General features: G+C 41.9%; 1 protein-coding gene across 2 annotated transcripts in view; it reads right to left on the bottom strand.

Annotated features, from left to right (window-relative positions):
* The window catches only part of TRIOBP (TRIO and F-actin binding protein), a 58,653-nt gene extending 45,693 nt beyond the window's left edge, over positions 1-12,960 (bottom strand). Inside the window, exons 1-3 of one of the 2 annotated variants that reach the window (XM_018565496.1) lie at positions 12,483-12,960; positions 1,517-1,573; positions 109-177 (exon numbers count right to left, since the gene is read on the bottom strand). In XM_018565496.1, the coding sequence (XP_018420998.1) occupies positions 109-177; positions 1,517-1,573; positions 12,483-12,488 (132 nt within the window). In that variant the 5' untranslated portion in view covers positions 12,489-12,960. The remainder of the gene's footprint in view (positions 1-108; positions 178-1,516; positions 1,574-12,482) is intronic. The other variant, XM_018565495.1, reaches the window with a different exon arrangement.
* Positions 12,961-13,580: the final 620 nt, after the last annotated feature.

Here is a 13,580-nt window from a genome sequence, read left to right as displayed (position 1 = left end):
TGTTTCCACAGTAATAATTCTAAATATAGAAAGTGATAAAATCCCTGTGCAACCTAATTGTTAATAACAATGTCTTTCTGACACCGCCTATAAAAACAGTTTTCTTACCTCTTCAGCGTTAGAGTCCCTGTAATATTTGAGGCTAGAGTCTGTGAGAACAAACCAGTGTTTCTTCCACTAGGAGAGAAAAAAAATATATGTTACGGTGCATTTTGTCATTCTCATATTCAGTCCTCACACATAAAATGCCTTACAGCAGCAATCCTAACACTTATAAACAGTTAAATAAGTCAGTTCATCCTGACTCCGTACTAGATTTACAGGAGTAAGCCCAAAAGCAAAACAATAGAAACAGGTTATATTCAGCTGGCCTGACTGAACATCTGCAGAGCAAAAAGGTACAAAATGATCAAGAGCAGTCTACAAACCTGAAGGTACCAACATGAACAAGATGTATTTGTGTTTGGTATAAAATATGTTTAGGCCAGGTGCACATACAAGCATGAAAATTAGGCATTGGAAGGGTTCCTGAAGCTTGCTTAGTGCTCCCTAGTTTTTGCTGCAGGAATCTACCAATGACCCCAACATTATTATCCCACACTTGTGTGCAGAAGCTGTTAAGTAGGTGGACTGTTTTATGGGCTTGTTCACACCATCTACAGACCAATTCTGGATGCATTTCTATAAATGTGTGTATGTGCACTTTTTATGCGTTTTTGATGCCTTCTGGTAAATGTTTTGTTCTCAATCGACTTTGTTTGGGTTTTAAGTGGATTCCATTGCGTGCTGGTCCATTTGCACGTGTTGTAGGGCAGAAAAAAAATGCAGCATAATGTACTTTTTTAAAACATAGTATAGAATAGTGTAAACTAGCCTCATTTAAAACCATTATAAATTACTCTGTATGTATTTTTGGTGCAGATTTAAAAAAAATACTGGTCTGGAGATGGTGTCAACAGAAACAAAAAAACTTTTCACAAATGTTATTTGTAATAAGAGTCATTTACTCGTCAATGAAGCAACATCAAAAAGAAAATAAGGCAAATGTAAAAATTCAGCATAAAAAACAGATGTTGCTAAAAAAAAAAAAAAAAAAAAAAGGAAGAAGAGCAAAAAAACAAAAAGATGTTTAAAACGTATGCTGCTCTAAAAATTGCCAGAGAATGATTCGCTAGTCTTGGTACCACTGCGATTCTCCTCTGTTCACAGCAGCTCAATCAAAACACGAAGGTTATACAATCTTTAAAAAAACAAAAGCCATGCTAAAAGTTGATAACGTGTTGGAGTTTAGATATAATTATATTTGTTTCTAATGCCAAGATCAATATATAATAGATTACTGTATGTACACTGAATACAACACAAATATTGTAGTTTAGCATTAACGGAACATCATTGGTTACAGCAAAAAATGGTACACTGACCAACATCATTCTACTAACGATGACTTAAAAGCACAGAGAAGCAAACTTGAATACTTTGTACGGTGCTACATAACATAAAAGTATGTTCTCACCTCCCCTTTGCCATCGAGTAAGGACATCCATCCTTTCTTGAAATTTAGCAGGTCTGGCTGTAGGGAAGAAACATCAAGTGCAACTAAGTAGCTTTATATAAAGTGGAACAAGTGCAACTAAGTAGCTGTATATAAATCGGAACAAGTGCATCACAATGACTAATAGGTGTATGAACAGAGGAAATGTAGCAGAGATCAAAACATTTTTTTTTTTTTAAAGAAAAAATAGATTGCATGAGCCCACTGTAGGACAGGAAATGTAATACTTAGATATTACAGCAGCTAAGCTTTTTCAAAACACTTCCTACCTCCATGTCTGTGATGGCACCTCTTTCTGTGGATGCTGTACTGGGCAACATGAAGCTATCTTACTTTCTGATCTCTCTATCCGTCTTATTTACACCTCTATACCCAACTACCTTTTCCTACTATCCTCGGAAATTAGTCATATGATACACAAATTGTTCTATTTAACCATGTTCCCTACTTTCTTATGAAAGCAGATAACCCCAAACTATTAAAAGCACTGGACTCTGTGACCTTCCCCTACATTATGTCACTTGCCTCTCTCTTTCATCTCAGAGACTCCTGCAGTAATTCTATAATACTAAGCTAAAAAGGAGGACTGCCTAATAAAAAGTTAACCATTATATCTTTACATTTATATTACTAACTTGCTATAATTTATTCCCTCTGCTATAAGCACAGACTTATCTGACATTTAGCCGTGTCCCTCTCTCCAGCCCTTTCCTTCTCCAGTTACAGTTGTGTGTGTGTGTGTGTGTGTGTGTGTGTGTGTGTATGAGAGGGACACAAGTTACTCCCACCCTTTGGCCAGAATCCTACTTCTCGGAGGGTAAAGAGGGGCAGAGAGACATCTGAGGTATAGAGAAGATTCAGTTTCAGGTTGTGAATGCTATATAAGAGACTAGCGAAAAGTGAGACTACCCTTTACACAGTATGACCAAGGCTTTCGGACATTTAATACCACAGATACAAAATAACAGTCACTCAATGAAGAGACACCAACGTCAACACACAGCTGGTTAATGAAAGGAGGCAGAAAGAGAGACAGTAATGAATATCAACACAGGAAGACAATTTTAGGGGAGGGACACTGTGATGACACCTCTGAATGACAAGTACCAGATGACTGCAGCCTAAAATACGAGACATGCTATCAAACCATCAGGATAGGATAAAGATAACAATCGGAAAGATCTGTAGAGAGAGAGAGAGAGAGAGAAAGAAAAGAAGTCTTAGTGGAAGAACTGAAACAGTAGGGTGATAAACTGTCACAAGAGACACTCAGAGTGACAGCAACAACAACAACAAAAAGGGGGCCAGAAAGAAAATCATAAAGTTAGACAAGGCAAAGATGATGACAAATCTTAATATGAAAAGTAAGCATTTCCGAGCTTCATTAACAGGCTGTTTTGACATACAAAATTATCACAAGGGTAGGTGCAATAATTGCAACACACACAGCTATGCAAACTACACATCCTATTTATGACACCATTGTAAATAACAGAATTTATGAAGAACCTACAAAGCAAGTACATTTCCACTACCGGCTGCTGTGAAAATGAACTCAGCTAGATCAACTGCTATTGATAACCTCAAGTATACTGGGATGTGCAGATGTAACAAAGGCATTAACCTTTTCGTTGCCAAGGTGGGTTTTTTTTTAAGGCATACATTATAATCCACATTTTAGGCCTGAAAATTACTTAAAACCTCTGAGAGTTACATATTTCCTGAAAGCAGAGACCGTGTTGTAGAATAAAATGGCGGCAGTTGCACATTTTTACACTACATGATATTATTAGTGCAACTCTTTATCAAACCCAATTTTTTTAGTAAAAATACACGTAAGGTAATTTTAGTGTCCAAAAACACAATATCCATTTTTTTGTAAAATATAAAAGATGAAGTTATCCCAAGTAAATAGATACCCAACACGCCAAGCTTAAAAATTGCAAGTGCCAGTGAAACTGCGACAAAATCCGGTACCCCAAATTATCCATAGGCAAAGCCCATATAGGTCGTCACCGTTGATCTGTGAATATAGGCCCTAGAATTATTGCTCTCACTCATGGCATGCGGCGATACCTAACGTGTAGCGCAATCAGTGTTTTCATATGTAGGCGCAATCCGAAACTTTGATCATCCCACTTCAAGGGAAACTATATGTCTGGCGCAAACCCAAGACCTCTCATCATCTCGAGAACACCATCTTGACAGTGAAGCACGGTGGTGGCAGCATTATGCTGTGGGAATGTTTTCCATCGGCAGGGACTGACAAACTGGTCAGAATTGAAGGAATGATGGATGGCACTAAATAGGGAAATTCTTGAGGGAAACCTGTTTCAGTATGCCAGAGATTTGAGACTGGGACGGAGGTTCACCTTCCAACAGGATAATGACCCTAAGCATACTGCTAAATCAACACTCAAGTGGTTTAAGGGGAAACATTTAAATGTCTTGGAATGGCTTAGTCAAAGCCCAGACCTCAATCTAATTGAGAATCTGTGGCATGACTTAAGATTGCTGTACACCAGCAAAACCCATCCAACTTGAAGGAGCTTTTGCCTTGAAGAATGGGCAAAAATCCCAGTGTCTAGATGTGCCAATCTTATAGAGACATACGCCAAGAGACTTGCAGCTGTAATTTCTGCAAAAGGGAGCTCTACAAAGTATTGACTATTGGGTGTGAAAATATATGCACACTCAAGGGTTCCGTTTCTTTTGTCTTATTTCTTCTTTGCATCATTATAAAAAATATTTTGCATCTTCAAAGTGGTAGGCATGTTGTGTACACCTAGGCGATTGAGCCGGTGAGCTGTTTTTGCGAGCTTGTCATGTGGTTTCATTTGCGGTTGTCGAACAGTTGTCAATGCAGAGATGTCTATGGGACCCAAACTGTGCGACAACCGCCCGAAAAATAGCTCCCTACCTTTTTGCGGGACAGGCGATTTCATCCGGTCGGCAAACCCCAAAAGGTGTGAACAGCCTCAATTGACCTCAATGCAAATCTGTGTTTTGCGCGATATCGCGCAACTCAATCCATAGTTACATAGTATTTGAGGTTGGACACAGGTCCATCGAGTTCAACCTTTGTGTGTCTGTGTGTGTAGTGCGTGCATGTTACATAGTTACATAGTTAGTCAGGTTGAAAAAAGACAAGTCCATCAAGTTCAACCTATAGAGCTACGGAGGAAAAGAAAAGCCTATACAGAACGCTATGCACACAGCTACCCCCTGTTGATCCAGAGGAAGGTATAAAAACAAACAAACCTATAAAGCATGGTTCATGCACTGCAAGCACTGGCACATAGGGAAGAGGGTAGAGTTCAAACCCTGAGCTCACCCTAAACTTACACAATAATTTTTTTTTTTTTTTAGGTGGGGTGGATGGTGATGGACACAAGTCTCCATTCACACCTAGGCGTCAGCGTTCCCATGCGTTTTATGCACGTCTTTCCCTCGCATGATTTGCACATTTTTATGCAGGTTAAGATGTGCTTTTTTATTGTAGCAGATCAAAATGCATTGCTGGGAATGAGGAAACGTGTGTGCAAACACGCGCAGAAATAAAGTCTATGCAGCCAAGCATGCTGTTATTTGCCTGAAAGAAGCTCATGTACTTTTCCAGCTTGCCACAAAACTGTCAGGTGTAAACAGGGGCCATAGAAATTAATGGGATTTCTAGTGTTGAGAGTTTTGTCGCACTTAACTTTGAGTGTCAAAACGCCCAGGTGTGAACAGGGACTAAGTGAATAGTTAGTACTGTCACCACAGTGAACCTGTTACTTTACCCGCAATGAGCAAAGTAAAGGTTTGCTACGTACTGATTGCCTGTATTGTAGAGTCCCCAACTAAGAGCATTTAGCTGCAAATAGGGACACAGACTGGAAGGTCATATACGTTGCCTGTGCTTTCAATGTATGTAGGAGTACAAGCCCCTAAAGAAGAACTGTACTTTTGTTAAAAATGACAGGACAGTCACTGGCAGGAAAAAGCCTGCCAGACTCAAGATACAAAAGGGTAGCTGTTCCCAACAGAAATCCTTCCAAATGTCATGACTGTACAGGGTCCACCCAGTGTTAACATCCTTCAACACTCCCAATAATGTCAAAGGAGGATGACAGTGTATTGCTACAGGATGACAGGGAAAGGGTCTGGACATTATTCCCTAACTTAACTAACTGAACACTTTTTTTTAGTGTCATGTGACAGATTTTTCTAAAACAGTAAAGACTAATGATTTCAGGACAGTGGTGGAGTGCCAGGGCCCAGTCAAAGCTGCGACTTCTGCAACCCTGATAGTTCTGCCACTGACTCCAAACTGTAGAAGGTCTACAAGTCCCAGCAATACAATATATAGCAATGCAGAATACCATCAGCTATAGAGGATGAGGACTACAAATCCCAGCAGTATATTATACAGCAATGCCGAATAATACAATCAGCTACAGAGGACTACAAATCCCAGCAGTATATTATACAGAAATGCTGAATAACACAATCAGCTATAGAGGACTACAAATCCCAGCAATACAATGTATAGCAATGCAGAATACCATCAGCTATAGAGGACTACAAATCCCAGCAATACATTATACAACAACACAGAGTAATATGCTTACTAGGGTTGTGTGCGTTCTCACCAGGGCTGTGAGGGATCCCACCAGGGCTGCGGGTGGGTGCGTTTTCACCAGGGCGGTGCGGGCGGGTGCAGGGTCTCAACAGGGAGATGATGATCTTCGTCCGGACCAGCGCTGTAAACAGCCGTCGTGAGGTCCCCAGCAAGCGCGGGACCTTACGGCAGCCAAAGTCATTTAAAATTTTAAAGGGGCGGTATAGGCATTAAGTATCGGGGCCTTTTACTTGTGAAAATCCCCAGTAGTAGTGGTATCGGTGCATCCCTGTACACACACATGCAAAAACAGCTCTAGCGGGAAATGGGTTATGGCTTTATGCACACTGACAGTGTCAAACCGCGTTTAAAGCACATTTTTAAATGCATGCAAATACATGTAACTGATTTTCAGTGGTATCATTCAGACTTGGTTTACCTGCATTCAGTTTAGCTGCATTTAGGGCTTTTTCACACCAAGCGCGGAGCAGATCCAGAGCAGAGCAGGTGCAGACCGGATCAAAACTGCGTCCAATGTATTCCTATGGTATTTTGAGCTCCAGTTCACATCGCAGCTGAGACAAACTGAGACAAGCCCTATTTTACCTGCTCTGGAACTCATCAAAAACGCATGCAAACTGCAAAACGCATTAAAAACGCATGCAAGTGCCTGAAAGCCCATGTTAAACTTTAAAAAAAACAAAAAACTTTTTTTTTAAAAGCAAAAACGGCCCGGAACGCATCAAAAACGCGGCACAACCCACTGCACTGCGTGTGCAGAAACCTGACTGGATCTGCTCTGCATTTGGTTTGAACAAGGCCTTAGAGAAAACAGAATCCTGTGAATCCAGGATCGGCTTGGAAACTCTAAACACATCTATATGCAGCTCTAAATGGTAAGTATAATTTTAAAAAAAAAAAAAAAAACTGCTCTTACCATTTACACCCATTTAAAAAAAGATCTAAAGCCAAACCTTTTTTTTTTGCTTTAGCTCTCTTTTGGGCCACAGGAGCATTTACTAATGTACCTGTGACCCATACTCACCATACAGCGGGCTACTGTCCCTTCAGTGAACGCTGGAGGAACAAAGAGAGGTATCCCTGGAGGGAGCAGTGACTGACAGTCTTCTCTGTAGTACATTTCCATTGACTTCTATGGGGCTCCTCTCCAGCTGGGAGGTAGACAAGCACCATAGAAGTCAAATGGGGGATGCACTGCAAAGGTGCAGCCAGAAGAAGACATATGGATGTAAAGAAACAATGGAGGCCGAGCCCGCCAGAACTCAGTAAGTATTCAACTCTGTATGGGGAGGGAGGGAGCAGTGACATCCTAAAGGACAAGTTCACTTTTTTTTTAAGAATTTGTGCATCTCCTTTTACATCCAGCTGCCAAAAGACCTAAAATGGGTCAGTGAAGCTCCGTTTTTTTACTCTATCATAAGATGGAGGAAAAAAACTAATGGACACTGATGTCACAAAAGTAGCTTCCATTCTGCTTTAATTCTGCAGGGGATCTACCAGTCCATAGCATACAATACTTCTACGCATCATCTTGCTGCCAGTCCATAGCATACAAAACTTCTACGCATGATCTTGCTGCCAGTCCATAGCATACACTACTTCTACGCATGATCTTGCTGCCAGTCCACAGCATACAAAACTTCTACGCATCATCTTGCTGCCAATCCATAGCATACACTACTTCTACGCATGATCTTGCTGCCAGTCCATAGCATACAATACTTCTACGCATGATCTTGCTGCCAGTCCATAGCATACAATACTTCTACGCATGATCCATGTACAACCCAGATAGATACATACAAGGGTGTGGAATTCCTATCGCCCAGGACATGCAGTTTTGCATGTTCTTATTGAAAAAGTTGTCAACTTTTTCAATCATCGATTCATCGGCTTCCGATTGGTTGGCCCTGTTCACGGCTCCACACACGCTGCGTGCCACACCTCCCCACCTCACGCCGTAGCTGGTGGTATTCTGCATTGCGCAGTATAGGGGACTACAAAACAAAGAATAATACATTATGCAGCGCAATGCGGAATACAACACTCAGCAATAGTACATTATACAGAGCAATGCAGAATACCGCCAGCTATAATGTACTATTCCTCTATAGCTGGTGGTATTCGGCATTGCACCACTGTATAATGTACTATTGCTGGGATTTGTTGTACTCCTCTATAGCTAGTGGTATTCGGCATTGCACCACTGTATAATGTACTATTGCTGGGATTTGTTGTACTCCTCTATAGCTGGTGGTATTCTAAATTGTGCTGTATAATGTACTATTGCTGGGATTTGTAGTCCTCTATAGCCGGTGCCATTCTGCATTCATTGCTGTATAATTTTACACTTTTTATTTCACTACATTGTACAGCACACTTTTTTTTTTCTTTTTTACTTCCACCGCTCCAAGCTTGCTCCTGTGATGGACTGCACTCTCAATACAAACTAGTAGTCCATCCCTGGAGCCATCTTTTAAAATGTATTTTATTTTTTATCCGATTACCGAACTTAATAATCGGTTAACTAATCGATTTGGAGAATAATCGTTAGCTGCAGCTCTAGTCAGATGACTGCGCTGAGCAGTGAGAAGCGCTATTTAGCACAATCAAATATGTTTTGATTAGGGGTGCACCGATACTAGTATCAGTGCCGATACCGAGTATTTGGGCGAGTACTCGTACCCAAATGCTCCGATACCTTCCTCGATATTGGAACTTACGGCTAGATGAGAATTTCCTCTGACTTGCAGTGCCGTAGGGGGAACATGGAGCCAGCTTCCCGTGCAATCAGGAAGCCATGCGACAAGTAATGACCCGCCTCCTGGTTTTCTGATGGGCCGGGAAGCCGGCTCCTTGCTGATTGGCTGGAAAGCCGGCTTCCTGGCCAATCAGCATCGAGCCAGTTTCCCGGCCAAAGCAGGGAAAGCAGGTTTCCCGGCCAATCACTATCAAGTAGGTCAAACAACATGATTACCAGGGAAGCCGGCTCCATGCCAGCAGAAGCACCGGCATTAGTATTCAGTGTCGGCGAGATCCGAAAGCAAAAAAATCGGTACTTGTACTCGATACCGAAAAACCGGTATTGGTGCATCCTTAGTTTTGATTAAAACAATTTTTTTGTATTGGGACAAGTAGATTGTCATGAAGGACAAGTAGATTTGGCCCCCGCTTTAGCCCTTGGAGAAGTAGTTTTTTTTTTTAATTCCCACACCCCTGATATACTATAAGCTCAATACCCCCTAAACCTATATGGGTTTGCCATACCTTTATTCCAGGGTTGGACAAATATCATAAGCCTAGTAGTCAATTCTCCTTAAAAATTACAGCTGACAAACAACTTTTCAGGTTTTCTCTAGTTGCCAGTGGTGCTGACTCCCAAAAAACCTACTAGCTCCTGTATTCCATATTAATTTGTCCACCCCTGCTTTATACAAATGTTCCACATACAACCCTGATGCATACTATGACAGGAACACTCTTCAGCCTCCATGGACCTGCCTTTCCTTTATATACATGTCCCATCAGGGGTGTGCAATTTCTATCGTTTCGGTCACCGTGCGAGTAGTTTTTTTTTTATATTTAGCCCTGCTCCGGACAAGCAGAGCTAAATGTACATTGGGGAGCTGCCGCTCGTATTTATACAAGTGATCTGATCAGATCCCTTATATGAAACAAGCAGCGGCGATCCTGTCCGGCCCCCTGCCCTCCTTGGTTTTCGGAGTCCCCCACTCCTCTGGGGGACCCGTGACCACGGCACATGAGCTCACCATAGAGCTTGTAGAGCAGACTGAGAACTGTCTCCGCTGTCAGGAACTGTACAGAACACCTGTTCTGTTGGAAAGCAGGTTCCATGAAGAGAACCTGTCACCTCCAAACTATCACATACAGGCTTTGAAGCCCCTATGTGTTAGGAATAAAAACAAAAAATAAAAGTTATAAGTAAAACATAATAAAATATATAAAAATGTTAAAAGTAAAAAATTAAATGAAAAAAAAATTAAAACCAAACCCGCTGCCTCCGCCATCTGCATGCAAATAAACGCACGCGTAGGACATTGTGCGTGTGCGTTGAGTGCTGCCGCCATTCCATTGTGTGCCCCATTGGGGTAGCCAGGCAGCAGAACTCTCTTACACGCACAATGTGCATTAAAGGGTAAGTTCACTTTCCCAGGTAATATGGGAAAATGGAATTACCCGATCAAATCTGGTCTGGCCCCGTCTCTCCCAAACCCCCCGCTATTACTTACCTTTCGGTGAACAGTCCTTACCCAGCCAATCAGCAAAGAGTCTGCTTTCCGGCCAATCAGGAAGCCTGCAGCAAGTCATTACGCACCACCCAGCTTTATGATTGGCCAGAAAGCCGGCTCCATGTTCCCTCGCAGCACTGCTGGTCAGATGAAATCTCCCTCTGACCGGAAGTTCCAGTATCAGGGTAAGTATCAGAGCATTTGGGCGAGTATGAGTACTCCCCAAATACTCAGTATCGGCACCGATAACGATACTAGAATCGGTACATCCCTAACATGTTCCATGTACAACCCTGATATATACTATGACATAAATATTCCCTCAGCCTCCATGGACCTGCCATATCTTTACATACAACCCTGATACATTGAGGGGAATTTATGAAAACTGGAGCAGGCAAAACCTGGAGCAGTTGCCCTGGGCAACCAATCAGCTTCTCTCTTCAGTTTGTTCAGTTAGGATTTGCAAATAAAAGGTAGCAGCTGATTGGTCGCCATGCACGGCTGCTCCAGATTTTGTCTACTCCAGTTTTCATAAATTCCCCTCATACTATGACAGGAATATTTCCTCAGCTCTTGTGGACCTGCCATTTGTTTATATAAACATGTTCCATATACAGCCCTGATACATACTCTTTATGACAGGAATACTTCCTCAGCCTCCATGTACCTGCCATATATTTATATAACCATGTTACATTACAGCCCTGATACATACTATGACAGGAATACTTCCTCAGCCTCCATGTACCTGCCATATATTTATATAACCATGTTACATTACAGCCCTGATACATACTATGACAGGAATACTTCCTCAGCCTCCATGTACCTGCCATATATTTATATAACCATGTTACATTACAGCCCTGATACATACTATGACAGGAATACTTCCTCAGCCTCCATGTACCTGCCATATATTTATATAACCATGTTACATTACAGCCCTGATACATACTATGACAGGAATACTTCCTCAGCCTCCATGTACCTGCCATATATTTATATAACCATGTTACATTACAGCCCTGATACATACTATGACAGGAATACTTCCTCAGCCTCCATGTACCTGCCATATCTTTATATACACAGGATCCATATACAGCCCTGATACATACTATGATATGAATACTTCCTCAGCCTCCATGGACCTGCCATATCTTTATATACAATGTTCCATGTACAACCCTGATACATACTATGACAGGAATACTTCCTCAGCCTCCATGGACCTACCATATATTTATATACATGTTCCATGTACAACCCTGATACGTACTATGACAGGAATACTTTCTCAGCCTCCATGTACCTGCCATATCTTTATATAATCATGTTACATGTACAGCCCGGATACGTACTATGACAGGAATACTTCCTCAGCCTCCATGTACCTGCCATATCTTTGTATAATCATGTTACATGTACAGCCCTGATGATACGTACTATGACAGGAATACTTCCTCAGCCTTCATGGACCTACCATATATTTATATACACATGATACATGTACAGCCCAGATATACATACTATGACATGAATACTTCCTCAACCTCTATGGACCTGCCATATCTTTATATAAACAGGATCCATATACAGCCCTGATACATACTATGATATGAATACTTCCTCAGCCTCCATGTACCTGCCATATCTTTATATAATCATGTTGCATTACAGCCCTGATACGTACTATGACAGGAATACTTCCTCAGCTTCCATGGGCCTGTCATATCTTTATATACACATGATCCATGTACAGCCCAGATATACATACTATGACATGAATACTTCCTTAGCCTCCATGGACCTGCCATATCTTAATATACACATGATTCATGTACAACCCTGATACATACCATGACAGGAACACTCCCTCCGCCTCCTTTAACCTGCTATACCCCTGTGTACATGTTCCATACACTGACCGAACACACAGAGCTTGTACAGGACACCCGTCTCTGTGTGCAGAGGTTTCCTCACCCCGCCCTCCTGCACTGTACACACTCCGATCACACACACCATACACACAGGTTGTCAGTCTCACCGTCATGTTGGTGCCAAGCCCTCCGGACACAGACAGACGATCCAGCCTCGTGTTTACAAAGGGACCAACCGATCCCCTCCCAGCCTCTCCCTCAGGCTTCCCTGAAATCGCTACAACTTATTTCTGTGTAACCTTTTTCACTTTGTGTTTCCTATCAGTTTTGTTCTACAAACTTCCTGGGAGGGGACAGGAAAAACTAACTGGGCGAGGAAGGAGGTGCTGCTGGCTGGGAGGGGGGAGAGGAGCAGAAAAGTCAGAGAGGAAGTTTACTGTGATGCAGGAACTCTCACTGTGCTGAGGCCTCCCACTCTGTGTATACGGCTGTGTGGAGCTTGTCGGAAGCCTGCAGACCTGTTGGGGTTGCTGGTTCTAACATGTCTACAAGCTGCTGCTGATAAGGAAGTTATTTCTCCCGCACCTCACTGCTCTGTCCGTGTTCTTCCCGCCCTTCCAGGCTGAGGGATGAAGGTGTGGGTTTCGCCTCACAGCTCATATCTGTGAAAAACTAAAACATGGTATATTACCCAATTTATTTGGTACAATATAAATGATGAGGTTATGTCGAGCAATGGCAAACCTCAAAATTGTGTGTGCCCCTTAAATGGCATAAAAATAACAACTGCCCATAGGTGACGCTTTAATATCCTTTACAGCTTATCAGTTTTGAGTTAACAGTGAATGATGGCCCTAGAATTATTACTCTCACTCTGATGTGCACAGTGTTACCTAAAATGTGTGGCGCAACAATTATTCACCCTGCACGTGTTTGCATTCATATGTGTTTGTATTTGGTGCCGGTGGGTTTAAAAACAAAATGTGTTTTTTCATGTTATCTAACTACATTTTTAAACTTTTTTATTTACTTAACTTTATTGCTATCACATAGTCAGCAGCGGACCTAGGGAAAAAAGGGCCCTGGTGCAAGATTTTTTTTCTCCAAAGAGGAGGCTGGGACCAGATCTCACTCACCCCCCAGCAGTCTCTGCACTAAAGGAGCTTACATTCTAATGTCCCCCAACAGTCACACACTATTATTGTACATTTATATAGCTCTGACATATAACGCAGTGCTGTGCAGAGAACACTGAGCCAGTCACA

Source organism: Nanorana parkeri, unplaced genomic scaffold (assembly GCF_000935625.1).
Source record: "Nanorana parkeri isolate BGI_ZX_2015 unplaced genomic scaffold, ASM93562v1 scaffold852, whole genome shotgun sequence".
Classification (NCBI taxonomy): domain Eukaryota; kingdom Metazoa; phylum Chordata; class Amphibia; order Anura; family Dicroglossidae; genus Nanorana; species Nanorana parkeri.
The sequence above is the reverse complement of the archived record's forward strand: the minus strand, read 5'-3'. Positions and strand labels throughout refer to the sequence as shown.